Source organism: Phyllostomus discolor, chromosome 1 (genome assembly GCF_004126475.2).
Source record: "Phyllostomus discolor isolate MPI-MPIP mPhyDis1 chromosome 1, mPhyDis1.pri.v3, whole genome shotgun sequence".
Taxonomy (NCBI): Eukaryota; Metazoa; Chordata; class Mammalia; order Chiroptera; family Phyllostomidae; genus Phyllostomus; species Phyllostomus discolor.
In genome coordinates this window covers 109,770,278-109,789,987 of record NC_040903.2, presented here as the reverse complement: position 1 = coordinate 109,789,987, position 19,710 = coordinate 109,770,278, and the positions used below count along the sequence as shown (strand labels likewise).

Genomic DNA, 19,710 nt, shown 5'->3' with positions numbered 1-19,710 from the left:
CACAAAACACTACAAGTTTAACCAACATGGTTCTATTAAAAATCCTCTCTGACTATGGCATTCAAGGACAGCAGTACAATGTTTTCTTTACAAAGCACTAATGTAAAAATATGCAAATGCCATAAATTCATTATAGGATATTTTTTCATATAGGCATGTTATTAGATTCTTTCAGTTCTCTCCTGAGGTATTTTTTTGTGGCATAGTTTTATTGTACTGCTGGATGCATTATCTTTGATCATCCTTTCCTAAAATGACTTTTAAAAGACCTGCAGAAAATTTTATTGCATAGCACACTATTCCCAGGACACAGAGATTGGGAACTGCAAATATGTGGCACTGGAAAAAGTCTTACAAATACTGCATTTTAAGAATTTGCTAATTACATCTTTTATAGTTAGTCTCTTTTTAACTACATACAATGAAGCATTTTAGAAATGTTAGAGATTAGAGAATACGATGAATGATACAAAGAAAAAAGCCATAATTCTTGCCAACTACATATTGTATTGCCTTTGAAAGCAACTGTACATGTAATCAGTTCATAGTAAAGTACTATACTAATCTGTTTTAGGAGAGCAAATATCTTTCAAGGTTTCAAGTTCCTCTATAAGCCTCTTGTTCTGAACTTCCAGCACTGCAACTCGACTCTCCAGACATTTTACATATTCTTTCTTTCGACGTCGACATTCTTTAGCAGCTTCCCTGGGGGAAAAAAAAGAAGCAAAAGGGCAAACAAAACAATTTTTGCATGCTATTGACTGAAGAGACTGAAGTGAGCTTGGTGTATGTGATCATGGTTGCATTCCAAATTTGGTACAACACTCCCCACTCAATTTCAAACACTAAGCCAAACTGGATTCTTAAGGGTCACAAGTGTCCCTTCCATATGTCCACATGGCAATTAGTAGAATTGCTGCATCTCCTGCCTTGATTTGAGTTCACAGTAAACAAGGTCCAAGTCAAAGAGTTACTCTGCTTTATGGCAATAAAGATCTTTAAGGGCCTTGAGTTCCTCAATGAGAGTCTTGTTTTGTTTTTCAAGCACAGCCACACGATTTTCAAGACATGTGACATATTCTTTCTTCTTCCTGCGACACTCCCGGGCAGCTTCCCTGCAACCAACACAAGGCAAATGACTCAGGAACGACCTCCCAGCACAGTCCAGAGGGGCTCCATGAACTTTGGCCCCCAAACTCAATAGCCAATCAATCCTAGGTAAGGTCTGCACAAAGCCACACAACAAATGTACCCAAGCCCATGCCTTTTTGTAAGATGACTCTGAGACAACAGGAATGATTTGAGAGCAAAGTCCATTTGCCCAGCATTCATTGTAAATGGTGTTTTGGTAGGGCACACATTCCATGACAACAGTGACCACAATGGTTTTTAGTAACCTAAAACATTAGAACCACATTTTCAAGTGGAATTTCTACAAAAACATTTACAGATCCTTTTGAATCTCTTAGTTATTTTTGCCCCCCAAAAGCCCTACATTCCATCACGATGAGTTAACTTTATTTCATCAAGAATGATTACAAAAATTAATCCCCAGAGATCTTAAATATCAATAGAGATTTTCATTTTTCCAGACTAAATCACAGTGAAACAAATAAATCAATCGGCTGCAAGACAGTTGTTGGCTGGGAAACAACATGGATAAATGAGTCATAAATCATGCATATTTTCATAACTCAAAATAAAATGGATTCTGCTTCTGAAAATTAAAGATAGAAAGAAGGGAGGGTACAAAATACAATAGTCAATAGTTCAGACAATTTAAATCCAGGAATGTGAAAACACCAGGAAAATCATGAAAAGGAAACTACTTAGTTACTCAAGGCTGTTCTCTCATCGCATGCATTTACTTTCCAATCTACTGAATTTTAACATACTGTAGGCATACCCAAAGGAAAGAAGAGACCAGCAGCCAAAGCAACAGACACAAATAAAAAGGTGAGCCACAGTCATTTTCATGCATGACCCCACCAAAAGAAACACAATGAATACAGCCAACATTTTCTCTCTCCTTTCTTTCTGGGCAGGAGGGGTTAGCAATTGCATCATTTAATTCCTCTATAGATTGTATCCCACTAACAGTTTTATTTTGGAGTTTTCAATTCAGCATAACTGCCTGAAGGGTATCCTTTACATCAAAAAATCCTACACTGAAAGATAATTCAGGCCCTGGCTGGGTAGCTCAGTTGGTTGGAGCGGCATCCTGATACTCCAAGGTTGCAGGTTCAATCCCTGGTCAGGGCATATACAAGAATCAACCTATAAATGCATAAATAAGTGGAACAACAAATCAATGTTTCTCTCTCTCTCATCTCCTCTCTCACTCTACAATCAATAAATTAAAAAAAAGAATTCACATATATTTTATCAAAAGTTGTGTTGAATGTCTAAACTCCAGTTACTGTAATGCCAATTGCAAGTCTGAACTAGGAGTGAGCGTACAACAGATCTGGCCAATTCTGTTTTATTTTTAGGATAGTCAACTCTCACCAAAAATTGATTATGTGTTTTTCCCTGCAGGAAGCAAGAGTCAGCAGAAATTAAAGAGATCTTGATATGCCGATGAACTGCAGGAAAAGATCAACCCCTATTTCCTAGCCAAGAACAATGCACTCACCCTGTGAGCCCACAAAGTTCTCAGACTTCTCAACTGGTTAACAAAAAAGTAACAATGTATAAGTGAACTGAATCTGATAAGTACTGACTAACTTAATCTAATGATGCATGGGAAAAAGCTAAGAATAAATCTAAGGAAACTTATAAAACATGCCAGTTTGGGAACAGAATTCAACTATTCCACAAAGGAACTAAAATATACATTTAATGAATACCAAGGTTTTCACAATTATATCATTACACTAAATTCTAAATCTAGAAGAAAGATGGTCATTTTATAAGACAGGTTACCATTAAATGAAATTTTAAATATCTAATAGCAGTGTTATGGGCTATTTAACCTAAATTTTTTTTACCAAAGTGTACTATGTACTGTAAATATCCATATTTGGTGTTTCACATGTGTGCATGTGCTGCTACCAGAGTCAAACGTTCTAAGCACAAAGCTTTAACTAATCACACTAGTAGAAGGCACACTCCTGAGAACTTAACTTCTCAGCTATGGAAAATGCCTGTTTCTTCTATTAATAGTTTTCAGAGTTCAGTTTTCAGGCCTTGCTTTTGTCTGGATATATCTTCAGCATGGAGAGAAAAATACATGGCAAACGGGAAAAGCTGACAAGGCTATAAAGAAAGAAAAACTGTGGCCGGATTGGTAGAAATATAATTAAATATCCATTATAAGTGCTAGACAATCAAAAGAAAAAAATGTGTAAAAGATCTTTCACGTTATTGAGTGAAACCTACATTCTTTCTATAAAGTTGAATCTGAAGCTCATGCTGAGGTCTTTCAGGGGCGACTCTGGTGTTAGTGTAGTGGATAGGCTCTGGAATAGAGACTGGCTGGTTGCATATCCAGGTTCGGTCTAGTTTGCACTGTGTGATATTAACCAACTCATGTAAAGTCTCTGAACCTCAGTTCCTACCTGTAAGGTAGGGATAATAGCCAGACCTATTCTCATGTGAAAGTTATGTGACAGTTATGCAAACAGTAGAAACAAAGCACTTAAAATGTGCATATGGTACTCACTCAATAGATATTGAACAACCTAATAGCCATTCATTTTCTGCTTTTCTTTTGTCTTGCTTCAAAACTGAGATTTGAAAAGCTAAAACAGACCTTTCTCAGAATCCTTTGAAGCTGGGGATTCTATTAGCTATTTCTAGTCACTGAAATGTGGGTAAAAGTTGCTGGCAGAGCCTTCCAGGTAAAGTTTTTAGAGGGGTCAGACTCAACCAGCCCCCAATTTAAGCTTCAGTTCTTCTTTCCTCTTCCTGACTGATGAAATGGCTGGAGGGGACGCAGCCACACTGGATCACAGGGACAAACGTTGCACATGGGAGATGGCAGGGCAGGGAGGAGAAGCCTGAATCCTGGATGACACCATGGGGCCTTGGTTCTGGCTGCCTGTACCTCTGGACCCACAACGTGAGATCAAATACCACCTACACCCTGACCAGCATGGCTCAGTTGGCTGAGCATCACCCCGCAAAGCAAAAGGTCGCTTATTTGGTTTCCGGTCAGAGCACATGCCTAGGTTGCAGTCCAGGTCCAAGTTGGGTGTGTATCTAATGGTCCTATTGCCAGTAATCTGTTGAGTTCCACAGGGTACAAAACTCCATCTAGTGGTTTGTGATGACTAATAAGCCTGGGAACTGTAGCAAACATACAAAGTACTATAATTTATCAAACTGTGACATTTAAAAGGCTATTAGTAAACTGAATATAGCTGCTACTGCTTCATACTCAGTTACAAAGTAGAGTGATGAACTTATTTCTGGATTTGAGAGTCTTAGAAGCCACAATTTCTACATTAACTCAATTGCTAACACCTAGTCAATTAACTACTACCACGTAGTCCCCATCATAGGTAAACATAAGATTCCATCTGAAATGTTTTCTTCTCTTACAACAAAGATATTATTTAAAACTTAGGAAGGTAACAAGACTATTGGGAAAAGACTATTCTTATTCTTTTCATTTTGAAAAATCAGATTGATTTGTACCATTCTCCCTAATAAAAACTAAACCAAGAAATAATATGCAAATGAGATTTGTTTATTTGTTTTAAATCCTCATCAGAGGGTATGTTTACTGATTTTAGAGATGCAGGGAGAAAGACAAAGAGAGAAACAGTTACTGGTTGCCTCCAGTATTTGTGTCCTGACTAGGGATCGAACCCACAACCTTTTGGCGTATGGGACAACACTCCAACCAGCTGAGACACCTGGTCAGGATACAAACTAGATTTAATAAAGAACTTTGAGTCCTGGCTGGTGTAGTTTGATGGACTGAGTGCCAGCCTGTGAACCAAAGGGTTATTGGTTTGATTCCCAATCAGGGCACATGCCTGGGTTGTAGGCCAGGTTCCCCAGTAGGGGGCATGTGAGAGGCAACCACATATTGATGTTTCCCTCTCTTTCTCCTTCCCTTCCCTCTCCATAAAAATAAATAAGTAAATAAATAAATAAATAAATAAATATTTTTTAAAAAGAACTTTGGAAAACAGCATTTGTATGATATACTGCTCTTTAAAAGATAAAATTATAGCCCTGTCTGGTGTGGCTCAGTGGATTGAGCACAGGCCTGTAAACCAAAGGATCACCTGTTCAGTTTCCAGTCAGGGCACATGCTGGGGTTGCAGGCTGGGCCCCAGTAGGGGGCATGCAAGAGGCAACTACACACTGCTGTTTCCCTCTCTTTCTCCCTCCCTTCCCCTCTCTCTAAAAAGAAATAAATAAAATCTTAAAAAATAAAATAAAATAAAATTACAGAGAGACAGTGCAAGAATAAGTGAGAAAATGAGAGAACAGGCTGGAAAGGTATATACAATAATATTAGTAGGTATCTCTAGGTGGTGAAGCTAAGGGTAATTTTAATTCTGTTGTTTTGTATTTTAACTTGACTAGAATTTATAAGAATAAAGGTGTATTTTGGTACAATCAATACAAAATGCCAACTGTTTTTCTAAAACAGTTAGAAAGTAAGTAAAAGGAGACAACATGTAAAAAATATAGAAAATTCATAACCCATACTTTATTTTGCTTATAAAGAAGCCAGAAAATTATACTTACATGTAATTTCACAAAATAAATGCCAAGTACAAAGTAAATTTGTATTTGTCCTCCCATCATCATTAAAAAAATTAATGTATCTTACAGACATTACCTTTCCAACACCTAGGATGTACCTCCTGCTGATGAAATAGTTGCATGTGTAGCAGACAATCTATCATCACATGCAGAGCACAAGCCCAGATAAAATGCCACTTAACACTGAACTTGGGGAAATAGCTTAGGAAAAGTAATTTTTTAAAAAGTCCTACAGTTACAAATTATATATTCTGTAAGTCATTGCTGATTTCTAGTGAACCATCTTACCTGTTTTTCATCAACCTCAGCTCTCGTTTGCGTGTGGCTTCTTCTGCAAGTTGCTGGGGGCTGTGCAAACTTCCTGGGGAGGCAGCCACCACCACTCCCTGAGGCAAAGAAGTCGGAGGAGCTCGGATCTGATAAGTTGGCATGTCACCAGTGGCAGCTGCAATGAAATATTACATGCTCATATAAACATCTTACAACTTGGTACTTTATATAAAACTGACCTGGAAAAGCACACTTCTCATGTCTTAAGGGGTTATGTTACTAATGTTTAAGATGATTATTCTGAGCATTATAGGAATTGTAGGTATCAAAGATCTTCAGCACTAGGAACAATGATATTTAGTATGCTCTACACATTTAAGGAAGAAAATTGCCCTAATGAATTTCAGGTAGGTTTTTTATCAAAGGCTAAAAGTAGAGAGGCTTTTCAACTGAGAGTTTGCTGAGCCTAAAATCAGTGGTGTGCTGATGAAGGTTTAACAAGCAGCTCTCCTGGAGCAAGCTGAGATCTGTAGCACGTCGATTCCCATGATGTAAATTCTTTCACCATGGTCAACTGGAGGCTACTGGTATGACTTCAGTGAATGCAGAACTGGGAACACATACACAGGAAGTAGCACAGCATGCAGATGAAACATGTAAATAACAGCAAGAGCATAGATTAAAAACTTATGATGAATTTTGAGTATTCATTAATGTTTTTTAAGTAACTTATTAAATCTATCTTTAAATTTTTAATAGCTATTTTAACAACCAGCTCACAAAAATCCTAAAAGTTTAACAATTAGCTCTAGCAAATCAGTGAGAGCTTGTTCCAGCACACCACTGCAGAAATTTTAATTAAGCAGAACACTTCCATCCAGTTAGGTTTTCCTATAGATGTTACCCCTATAGATGTTACCCCTCACGTAACGTCTTTTAGTGCAAGTCCTATTGCCAGAAAAAGTACTGGCAGGCAAATATTTGCTCACTGTATTTTCATCTAAGAGCAAAAAATAACATAAACAACAGCAAAGCTCTACTTAAAACTGGTTTGTTCAGGGAATGGTAATTTTTGTCTGTCTTAGTCTTCTTGGGATAATAATAGATTCCTAAGTATTCATTTAAAAAATATTGTCCAATTATAGTATAATCATAGTTAAATGAAAGACTTAGTATTTATTTATTCAGTTTGAATCCTACAGTCCTTAAAGTGTCCTAAATTTACATTTTACTTGAGTGTATCTACTGCAATAAACAAGTTCCTTAAGACAGATGGGTTAAATTGATGAAACATGTTCCTGCCACCACTGTTTCAACTTTGAGAACATCAGAGTTCATGTGACATTCTGATGAGATATGACCAAATACATGTTCTCTCAGAACTTAATGCAAGAAAATGGGTTAAAAATGATAAAATCCTATAAAAGTTGGTTGGAAGCAAATGCCAATCAAATATGAAACACATCACTTCCACATTTCACTAAGAACTGAAATTTTACTCAAAAGGGAGACAAAGGCTTTTTCTAGGTAAATGGAATATAACCACTGAAAATAGCCAAGTGGTTTAAAGGGTTAATCAAAAATTGATCTATGTGTTTCTTTTTGAGTAAATGCCAGGTTTTTATCCCTCTGGACTGAAGAATTAGGTGAGAGAATAAAACATTAAAAATATGGCTTTAGGGGAAGATCACTTAAAAGTGTTCATAAGATTGTAAGGCTACATTGCTTCTTCCTTCTATATATAATTTTTTAAAAATATTTATTTACTTTCAGAGAGAAGAGAAAGGAAGGAGGAAGAGAGGAAGAGACATCGATGTGAGAGATACATTGATTGGTTGCCTCTCACATGCTCCCAATTGGGGACCTGGCCTGCAACCCAGGCCTGTGCCCTGGCTGGTATCAAACCCAAGACCTTTTGGTTTGCAGGCTGGCACCTAATCCACTAAGCCACACCAGCCAGGGCCTTCTATACATAATTTAAGAGACAATGATGAAACAATGATCACAGTTGTAACTGTGATAAATATAATGATGATCACCAACTTGGGGATAATCCTAAATTTATTTCTGTGACAATTTAAAGTACAATATACACAGATGTCTCAGTATATGTCATAGAAAATTTTATACCTTTAAAATATTTCAGAAGAGAATTTTAAAGTCAGCTATAAACTGTTAACTGACAAAATTTTTAAAATATGTATTTAAATCATAGTGTAGAGGAGAGAGATTGGAGCCTGGAGTAACAGTTCTCTTCACTGACATCAGGGAAGAAGGTTATGGGGTAATGAAGGCTAAAACAATGGGACAGCTGGAGGAGACAAAGGCTTTCTAAAACTGAAACAGTGACGAGGGGAAGTTTCCTGTCATCATGTTGACATATGTAAGCAGCAGGGATGCAGGCCTTGGTCTAGGGTTGTTCTTGCCAAATTGCTCACAAACAAGTGCAATAAAATAATACAAAGGTACAGAAGTGTTTGTTATTCTCTCTCTAGTTCTGTATACATCTGCTTTTCTCTGTACTTAAAGTTAGAATGTTTGCACAATATACAAAAGTTAGCTGGAAAGTACTCATTAAAAAGTTAAAAGGGAAGGCAGGAATACTTCACAGATGAAAAAGAAAGTTCAGCCCTGACTGGTGTGGTTCCGTTGGTTGGGCATCCTCCAGCAAACCGAAAGGTCATCACTAGGATTCCCAGTTGGGGCACATGCCTGGGCTGCAGACCAGATCCCCAGTTGGGGATGCACCAGAGGCAACCAATTGATGTTTCTTCTTTCCATATCAGTGTTTCTCTCCCTCTCTTTCTCCCTCCCTTCCCCTCTCTCTAAAAATAAGTAAATAAAATATTTTTTTAAGGTTCATTCACTGGTCTTAGAATCAGAAATAGCTCTAAATTTTTGCCTGTTTCCAAAACTGAAGCTACCTTCCAAAGACCAAATGTGGCACTGTGAAGAATCATGGCAATTCCAAAAAAGGCATACTTAAAATATTTTGAGCAACAGCTTAGAAAAAACACCCTAAAATGATAAGTTGGAAAGGATTATATATATGGACATATTAGTCCTTGAATGTTAGCTAACAAACTGGATTTTATTATGATTTTTCAGATATACTATATATTCGTTTTATCTCTCTCAATGAAAATCCAATTGTAGCTCATTGGTTCAAGCCAGAAATATGAATTACTATAAATAAGCAGAAATTAGTATAAATTTCTGATGATGGTACATTTCCAATGGTCATGGAATAAATATCAATGGATAAATTTCATATATTCAAATATGATCTTACTAGTAAATACATTAAAAAGATATGGGCAAAGAGAAGGTCTTGTTTTAAGGAAATCCAAGTGTTAAAAGTTTTGTTATTGAAACAAGTGATAAAAAGTTTATATACAAAAATTCAGTGGTAATTTAACGCAGATGAGATACCCGGCATCACAGTTGAAAGGGCATCCTGCATTCTTGGATGTCATGTTCTTACCCTGGTTTGCTAATAAAGGCCAATTTCTGCTCCATCTAATTACTAATGTGCCAAAATAATTTTTATTCTAAAATTTCACTTCATAAATTATTCCTAAAAATAAATGGGTCATCAGTGGGGAGTTTAAACTCATGATTGAAGAAAGATAATAAAAAGATACACTAATTTAACTTTATTCTGAGGCAGAAAAATTTTTAGACAAGCTGCGTTATCTTCTGTGCCTTGCATGTAGTCCCCTAGAACCCAGCAACACTTGGCATATAATGGGTGGCTGGTGGGCTTACTTGTGCACTAGGAAGGAAATGTTGAACTTCCCAGGGTTTGCACAAGTCCACTGTGAATTGGAATGTCTCAAGTAAGCAGTCTTATTATTATAAGACTATTATTAGCCATTATCATAGCTAAGTCTGTAACACTAAGACATGGAAAGCCCTAAGAGATGCTATGTATTTATTCAAAATGGCCTTTCTTGATAGAAGGCATTCTTTCCTAAGCCTTCCCTTAGGTGCTAGGTGCTTGGCATTTTAGAAGCAAAGGAGTTCTAATTACAGTGTTTCCAACCATCTAAATGCTGACATGAAAAAATGCTTTAGGTTTGATATCAAATTTTGCATGAGAAAAGAAGTTCTAGAACTCTCCAACTTTGGTTATTAACTTCATACCTCTCTGTGCGAACTTTAAACACAGTATAGAAGAAAAAATATGGGATGTGGAGTCTGGGTTCTGGTGCAGCTCTGCCACTTACCAGCCATGTGACTTGGGGCAAGTTCAGTGTCCTCATCTGCAAAATGAGGATACATTATCTCATTTAATACTCACAATAAATTCTGTAATGTATGTCAAAGTGTCTAGCACAGTGCCTGGCTCATGGTAGGCATTCAGCAAGTGTTAGTTCCCTTCCCCTTCCCTCCCTTAAGTTCTGGAAGACAATGTTCCAAACTATGCTTATACTGCATATTAATTACAAGGCAAATAACATCCATAAATTATTTCACTGGAGTTTCCCTTCTAACAAACCTGCGTAATGGAATGTTTGAAATGTATGGCTCTCATTCCTTATTTTGTTAAAAAAAACATGCCTATTAACAACTTTTAAAATTTATACTATATTATATTCCTTTACAGAATAAATTATTAAAAGGTAATATTTTAAAATGTTTCTTTAAATATATGTAATCATTTAAAATATGTAACTGTAAAGGTGAAGAATTACAAAACACTGAATGATATAATCTCATCAGACTCATAAGAAAACTGAAAAACCCCACAAGTCAAAGAAGTGCTTATTTCCTCCTAACAGAGAAGGAAATGAGAAGCCTGGTCCAATGCCTATCTTGATAGCTTCCAATGTGAAAGTTTATCAACACCTCACAATGGTGACTTTATTTGCCTATTGATTAATTGATTGATTGATATCTCTATAGTACTGAGTACATTAACTGAACAAAACCATTTTTTATATGTGGAGCTCCTACCTTGATGTCTTTTAGCTGTGTGTCACTAATCACAAATACACCTAAGTAATAAGCAATAGAGGTAACTTAGATGTCATACTTAGAAGCAGGGAGCTCCAGAAAGCTACTGACATCTTCACCTTTCTGTTTTGGTTCTCTTCCTCCCTATGACCACATCAGTGCTCCTAATGCCAAAATCAGGCTTGTCCTTACTGGGTGCCTCACTCTGTCAGGAAGGTTCCCTTCCTCCTTGCTCCAGGTTTTCCAGGAAAATTAAATCCCATGTAAATAGGACTATTTGAACACTGAATAGTTCAAATATGTTACAACACACAGACCCCAAATAACCAAATCATTAGTTTTTACTTTAAGTTACACATGACTTAATACATTAGTGAAAATCTCCAGAGTAAAAAAAAAATTGTAGAAAATGAGAAATTATATTGATATTTTTAGTTCTACATAATAGTAAACATGTTCTGTTGTCCCATGAGAGTGAAAATACTCTAGAAAAAAGTCTACTTGGACTACTTAAAATGATGCTAAATTTATTTTGTATGTTTTATAAGTAGTGTGTAGAGAAACAAAATTCAGAGGTGCAAGATGGTGGAGGTGTGAATGGAAACCACACTAACTTTGTCCCAGGACCAATCTGGAATTACAACTAAATTGTGGAGAAATCACCTGGAACAAACAACTGAACAATAGCAAGAGAGAAGCCTTATAACTATACTAGGACAGACAGAAGAATCAGCTTCAGCACAAGCTGACTGGTAAGGAGTGCGGTGGAGATACAAGAGGGCTAGCTGGGTGCCCACAGGTGGCAGCACCAGAGGGATAATTTAGCCACAGGTTGGGTCCCCCTGAGAAGTGCGGGTTCTACATCATAAGCTGGGATCTGCAGCCTAGACCAAGAAAGCCCAAAAAGTACACAGATACCAAGCAGTGGCAAGAAGTGGCAGGGTTGCTCTCTGCCAGAGATGGTTGGCTGGAAACACAAAGAGCTGTTTCAAGGGCCAATGCACAAATTTTCATTTGCAGCCACTTACCCTGAGCCCTGGCAAAGGTGGAAACAGGGTGGGCTAGAGAGACCTGAGGAGAGACTGGGGACAGAAGCTTTGGGAAAGAGAGCTGAGAGAGTAGACACTGGCATCCTGGTGCTGAGTCACTGCCCACACAGCAACAGCCATCCTGCTCAGGCAGAGCACTCTGCTATGAGTGGCAACAGCCTGAGGGGAAAAAATACCCCCTAAACCCAGAAGGGGCTCTGCCCCGGCTCTGTGGTGCTTAAGCCTGACTGCTGAGTGCAGAGTGACTGTATTAACTGAAGGAGTCAGCCACAGACAGTAGATCCCTGGCAGTCTCAGAACTGGCTGCTTTAGGTCAGATGGGATCAATATCTGATGCCACCAGAGACAGATCCAGAAAGAAAAAAAATGGGGTCTAGAAATACTAGAGATTTCTGGCTAAGACTGAGGCATAGGGAGATACACTTTGCATCCTCACACTATCAAAAGAAGGACAACAAGAAATTTATGAACAAAACCAGAACTGGCAGAAAATCAAACTGTATGGAATTCTGAAACTAAGGAGTTATAGAAGAAACATTCATCCAGACTAGTAGGAGGGGTGAAGATGGCCAGCCAGGATGGAAACAGGCAGCAGAGGCTGAACTGGGCAACTGGGGAGGAAATGACTCATGGCAAAATGGCAGCTGGCAGAGCAGGGAGTCCCACATTTGCATGTGGATAAACCCAGAGGAACGACTGGGGAACGAGACAGAGCACACAACCGAGGGCTCCATCATGGGAATATAAAGCCTCAAAACCTCTGACTGAAAAAATCTGTGGGGGTTGAGGTGGCAGAAGAAACTCCTAGCCTCACAGGAGAGTTTGTTGGACAGACTCACAGGGTCCTAGAATGTACACAAAACCACCCACCTGGGAATCAGCACCAGAAGGGCCCAATTTGCTTGTAAATAGCAAAGAAGTGACTGAAAGCTGGCCAAAGCTGAGCAAGCAGTATTGTTCTCTCTTGGACCCCTCCCCTACATACAATGCCATGATGCAGCCATGTGGGTTGTTCTGCCCTGGTCAATATATAAGGCTCTGCCCTTTACTACATAAGAGGCATGCCCAGACAAAAAAAAATATGGCCCAAATGAAAGAACAGATCAAAGCTCCAGAAAGAAATACAACTAAGTGATGAAGAGACAGCCAACCTGTCAGATGCAGAGTTCAAAAAATTGATAATCAGGATGCACACAGAAATGATTGATTATGGTCGCAAAATAGAGGAAAAAGAGAAGGCTATGAAAAGTGAAATAAAGGAAAATGTACAGGGAACCAACAGTGAAGGAAAGGAAACTGGGACTGAAATCAAAGGTTTGGAGCAGAAGTAAAAAATAAACACTAAACCAAAGCAGAATGAAGAAACAAAAATTAAAAAAAAAAAGAAAAGGAAAGGAAAGAAAAGAAAAGAGGCTTAGGAACCTCCAGGACAACTTTAAATGTTCCAACACCTGAATCATGCAGGTGCCAGAAGGAGAGGAGGAAGACCAAGTAATTGAAAGCTTCTTTAAAAACAAAATGAAGGAGAACTTCCCCAACCTGGCAAAGGAAACAGATTTCCAGAGTCCAGGAAGCTCAGTGAGACCCAAAGAAGTTGGACCCAAAGAAGGACACACCAAGGCACATCATAATTATATTACCAAGATTAAAGATAAGGAATCTTAAAAGCAGCAAGAGAAAAGGAGAAAGATAATCTACAAAGGAGTTCCCATAAGTCTATCAGCTGATTTCTCAAAAGAAACCTCACAGGCAAGAAGGGGCTGGAAATAAGTATTTGAAGTCATGAAAGGCAAGGACCTACATCCAAGATTACTCTAACCAGCAAAGCTATCATTTAGGATGGAAGGGCAGATGAGGTGCTTCCTAGACAAGGTCAAGTTAAAGGAGTTCATCATCACCAAGCCCTTATTATAGAAAATGTCAAAAAGACTGATCTAAGAAAAAGAAGAAGATAAAAAATATGAACAGTACAATGACAACAAACTCACAACTATCAACAACCGAACCTACAAAAACAAAAACAAACTAGCAAACAACTATAATAGAAACAGATTCACAGAAATAGAGATCACATGGAGGGTTATCAGTGGAGAGGGGGAGGGGCATGAATTGGGGTAAACATACATGGAACATGAAGCATAAATGGTAGGTACAAAATAGACAGGAGGAGGTTAAGAATATTATGGGAAATGGAGAAGCCAAATAACATATATATGAACCATAGACATGAACTAAGGTGGGGGAATGATGGTGGGGGAGGGGTGGGGGGACAGGGTGGAGGGGAATAAAGAGGAGGAAAAATGGGTAAACTGTAATAGCATAGTCAATAAAACATATTTAAAAAAAAGAAATAACAGTGATAAATACTAGAGGCTATGGAGATGAACTCCACTGTGGTCTTCTCCATGATTAGGGATATTTTCTTTCTTGCATAGCTTTTTAACATCCATTTCTTTTCCATCAAGTTTGTGCATATTAAGTCACTAGATTTTATACTATAGTTTATTTCTCTCCTTTTGTATAAAAGTCTTAATCTCTTTACAACCTTCTTTTTTATTTTTAATTTTTAAAGTTTTTCTTTAAAGATTTTATTTATTTATTTATTTTTAGAGAGGGAAGGGAGGGAGAGAGAGAGAAACATCAATGTGCAGTTGCTGGGGGTCATGGCCTGCAACCCAGGCATATGCCCTGACTGGGAATCGAACCTGCGACACTTTGGTTTGCAGCCCGCGCTCAATCCACTGAGCTTCGCCAGCCAGGGCTTTACAACCTTCTTAATACTGGTTCATTTGCTGTCGATAGTGGGATTGCATGACAGCATCATTTTGGTGGTTGTGTGTTTCCTGGGCTTTGTGGTTTTGTTCTGGCAGTATTAGCACAACAGCATACAAGACTTGGTGGGTGGAATGACCCTCAGTCAACACCCGGAGGGAACAACCCACTAAAGAATGACCCAACAACAGACAAAACCCAGTTACATCCAGAGAGCCAACATAAGTGCCATAAAGGGTATCCCAAGAACATCAAGTTCAGGAGATCAAGGAGACTGCACCACTGGATCTTATAGGTCACCTACCATAGAAATTCACACCACAAACTCATGGAGTCAAAACATCAATTTAAGAAGCAGAAGCAAACAAGGAGAGTCTCCCAAATATTGGGAAAACAGACAACCAGCAATTGAAAGAAAAGGAGTGCTAAATAAAACAGAGGCAAGTCACTTGTCAGATACTGAGTTCAAAACAATGGTTATAAAGAAGCTCTAGGAGTTCAGTGAGAATTATCAAAAATTACAGGAAAACTATGAGGAACTTACTACAAACTATATCAGCATGAAAAAAGACACAGAAACTATCAACAAGAGCCAAGAGGAGGTGAAGAATACAATTTCTGAACTGAAGAAATCAAAAGCAGACTAGATTAAGCAAAGGACTGAATCAGTGAGCTGGAGGGTAAGGTAGAAAGGAACTCCCAAAAAGAGCAACAAAAGGAAAAAAGACTCAAACAACAATAACAACAACAATGAAGAGGGGTGAAGGTAACTGCAGGACAACATGAAATGTAATAATAGCCATATAATAGCGATATCAGAAGGTGAAGAGGAGGAGCGAGGGATAGAAAACCTGTTTGAGAGTGTAATGATGGAAAACTAGCCTATGAGAGAAAAACTCACACAAATCCAGGAAACACAGAAAATCCCAATCAAGAGGAATCCAAAGAGGCCCACTCCAAGACACATCATAATTAAAATGGCAAAATTCCAAGACAAAGAGAGATTCCTAAAGGCAGCAAAGGAGAAACAGGAAGTAACATACAAGGGAGCCCAGATAAGGCTAGCAGCTGACTTCTCAATAGAAACACTACAAGCCAGCAGAGAATGGCAAGAAATATTTCAAGTAATGAAAAATAAAGGCCTGAAACTGAGAATACTGTATCCAGAAAGGCTTTCAATTAAAATGGGAGGGCAAATAAGGAGTTTCTCAGACAACAGAAGGATGAAAGAATATACCTACACCAAACCAGCTCTGCAAGATAAGTGCTTTAAGAAAAGCACTGCAAACCAGTGCTTTAAGAAGAGGAAGAAAAAGAGTGAGAGAGAGAGAGAGGAGCACAGGTACAAAGAGGGATAAACTGACAATGAATAAATACTTATCAATAAATGTAAATGTATTAAATGCTCCAATCATAAGACATAGAATAGCTGAATGGATAAGAAAACATGACCTGCACAGATGCTGCCTACACGAGACCCACCTCAGAACAAAAGAATTACACAGACTGAAAGTGAAGAGTTGGAAACAAATATTCCAAGAAAACAAACAGGAAGAGAAGCCAGGGAAGCAGTACTTACATCAGACAAAATAGACTTCAGAACAAAAGCCATAAAACAAGACTCAGAAGGACACTTCATATACTCAAGGGAAGATTCCAGCAAGAAGACATAAACATTGCAAATATATATGCACCCAACATAGGAGCATTCAAATATATAAGAAAAGTCTTGGAGGACTTCAGGAAAGCTATAGATACCAACACACTGATACTATGGATTTTAACACCCCACTGTCAAAAATGGACAGATCTTTCAAACAAAATATCAACAAGGATATTCTGTCATTGAACAATGCCCTAGATCAAATTGGCTTAACTGACATATATAGAACCTTTCATTCCAAAGAAACAAAATGCATATTCTTTTCAAATGCACATGGAACATTTTCAAGGATTAACCACATGACAGGACACAAAACAAGCCTCAACAAATTCAGAAAATTGAAATATCATGCATTTTCTCAGATGGCAAGTGCCTGAAACTAGAAACCAACCTCAAGGAAACAATTCAAAAACACTCAGATTCATGGAGATAGAATAGCATGCTATTAAACAATGAATGGGTCAAGAACGAGATCCAGGACGAAATCAAAAAGTTTCTGGAAACAAATGAAAATGAACTCACAACATTACAAAACGTATGGGATACAACAAAGTCAGTCCTGAGAGGGAAGTTCATAGCGATATAGGCTTACCTTAAAAAGACAGGAACATTTCAAATAAACAACCTAAGCCTACATCTACAAGAACTGGAGGAACAACAACAAAGACAGTCCACAGCGAGTAGTAGCAAATAACCAAGATCAGAGCAGAATTAAATGACACAGAGACTAGAAGCATGATTTTAAGGATCAATAAATCCAGGAACTGTTTCTTTAAAAAGATAAAACAAAATAGACAAGCCATTAAGCAGACTCATCAAGAAAAAAGGAGACAGGACCCAAATAGACACAATAAAAAATGAAAGAGGAGAGATTAAACTAATGCCACAGAAATAAAAAGGATCATAAGAAATTACTACAAATAACTACATGCCAAGAAATTTGAAAACCTGGGTAAAATGGACAAATACCCTAAAAAATATAGTCATCCAAAACTGAATGAAGAAGCAGCAGAAAGTCTGGACTGACCAATAACAGCTGGTGAAATTTAAGTAGTAATCAAAAAAGTCCTGGCACACAAAAGCCCTGGACTGGATGGTTTCACAGGAGAGCCTTACAAAATATTTAAGGAAGATATAACCCCTATCATTCACAGACTATTCCAAAAAATCTAAGAAGACGGAAGACTCACAAATCCTTTTTATGAAGGATCCTAATCCAAAACCAGATAAAGACTAAACAAATGAAGAAAAAAAAAAAATAGGCCAATATTGCTGATGAACATAGACACTAAAATCCTCAAAAACATATTGGGAAACTGTAATACATGTTTCATTCAGCAATACATTCAGCAATACATCAAAAAGATCACACGCCATGATCAAGTGGGATTCATTCCAGGGATTCAAAGATGGTACGATATTCACAAACCAATAAACATAATACATCTCGTAAACAAATGGAAAGACAAAAATCACATGATTGCATCAAAAGAGGTAGAAAAGCATTCAGTAAGGTACAACACCCATTTATAATAATAAAACACTTAGCAAAGTGGCAGGGATCATACCTCAACATAATAAAGGCCTGTATGAGCAACCTACAGCCAACACCATACTCAATGCACAAAAACTAAAAGCTTTTCTAGTGAGATCAGGAACAAGACAAGGATATCTGCTTTCAGCAGTTCTATTCAATTTATATTGGAAGTGCTAGTCACAGCAATCAGACAAGAAAAAGAAATAAAAGCCATCCAAATTGGAAAGGAGGAAGCAAAACTGTCACTGTTTGCAGATGACATGATAGTGTGCATAGAAAATCCTGTAGACTCCACCAAAAAACTACTAGACCTACTAAGAGAATTTTGCAAAACAGCAGGATACAAAGTCAATATTCAAAATCAAAGACATTTCTGTACACCAGCAATGAAGTATCAGAAACAGAAATTGGGAAAAAAATCCTTTTTGATATAGCAACAAGAAACATAAAACACCTAGGAATAAACCAAGGAGGTAAAAGACCTATACTCAGAAAAGTACAGAATACTGAAGAAAGAAATTAAGGAAGATACAAACAAATGGGAGCATATATCATGTTCATGGACTGGAAGAATTAACATCATCAAAATGTTCATACTACCCAAAGCAATTTACAGATTCAACCCAATCCCTATTAAAATACCAATAACATATTTCACAGATATAGAACAAACATCTTAAAAGTTTATATGGAAAAGTTTAAATCCGAAAAGTCAGAGCAATTTTGAGAAAAAAGAACTAAGTAGGAGGGATAATAATGCCTGATATCAAACTATATTACAAGGACACGGTAATCAAAACAGTTTGGTACTGGCCTAAGAACATATACATAGATCAACAGAACAGAATAGAGAGCCCAGAAATAAATTCATGTCTCTATGGTCAATTATTATTTGACAAAGGCGGCAGAAGCATAAAATGAAGAATAGTCTCTTCAACAAATAGTATTGGGAGATCTGGACAGCTACACGCAATAAAATGAATCTCAACCACTAACTTACACCATACATAAAAATAAACTCAAGATGGATAAAAGACTTAAATATAAGTCGGAACATCATAAATGTCCTAGAGTAGAACATTGGCAGGACAATGTCAGATATTCCCTGCAGCAATATTTTCACCAATATGTCCCCTAGAGCAAGGGACATAAAGGAAAGAATAAACAAATGGGACCTCATTAAAATAAGAAGCTTCTGCACGGCTAAAGGAAAGTCAGTTGGTTCCCTTTTCATCAGCAAAATGAAAAGGCAACCAACCATATAGGAAAAGATATATGCCAATGATACCTCAGGCAAGGGTTTGATCTCCAAAATATATAAAGAACTCACACAACTCCCCTCCAGGAAGACAACCTAATTAAAAAATGGGCAAAGGACCTGAACAGGCACTTCTCTAAGGAGGACATATAGAAGGCCCAGAGACATGTGAAAGGATGCTCAGCATCATTAGCCATCAGAGAGATGCAAATTAAAACCACAATGAGATACCACTTCATATAGGTGAGAATGACCATCATAAACAAATCAACAAACAACAAGTGCTGAAGAGGCTGTGAAGAAAAGGCAACCCTACTACACTGTTGGTGGGAATGCAAACTGGTCAGCCAGTGTGGAAAACAGTATGGAATTTCCTCTGGAAACTAAAAATGGAACTGCCTTTTGACCCGTCAATTCCACTGCTGAGATAACTCCCTAAGAATCCTGAAACGCCAATTCAAAAGAACCCATGCTC

The 19,710-nt window shown here is 37.7% G+C and overlaps 1 protein-coding gene across 6 annotated transcripts in view; it reads right to left on the bottom strand.

Moving 5' to 3' along the window:
- Positions 1 to 16: 16 nt before the first annotated feature.
- The window catches only part of CREM (cAMP responsive element modulator), a 37,538-nt gene continuing 17,844 nt past the window's right edge, over positions 17 to 19,710 (bottom strand). For 2 of the 6 annotated variants that reach the window (XM_036027559.1, XM_036027562.1), the window contains exons 2-4: positions 10,227 to 10,262; positions 6,016 to 6,172; positions 564 to 1,115 (exon numbers count right to left, since the gene is read on the bottom strand). In XM_036027559.1, the coding sequence (XP_035883452.1) occupies positions 971 to 1,115; positions 6,016 to 6,172; positions 10,227 to 10,262 (338 nt within the window). In that variant the 3' untranslated portion in view covers positions 564 to 970. Of the gene's footprint in view, positions 1,116 to 6,015; positions 6,173 to 10,226; positions 10,263 to 19,710 lie in introns of all 6 variants that reach the window. The other 4 variants (XM_036027561.1, XM_036027563.1, XM_036027560.1 and 1 more) reach the window with 3 other exon arrangements.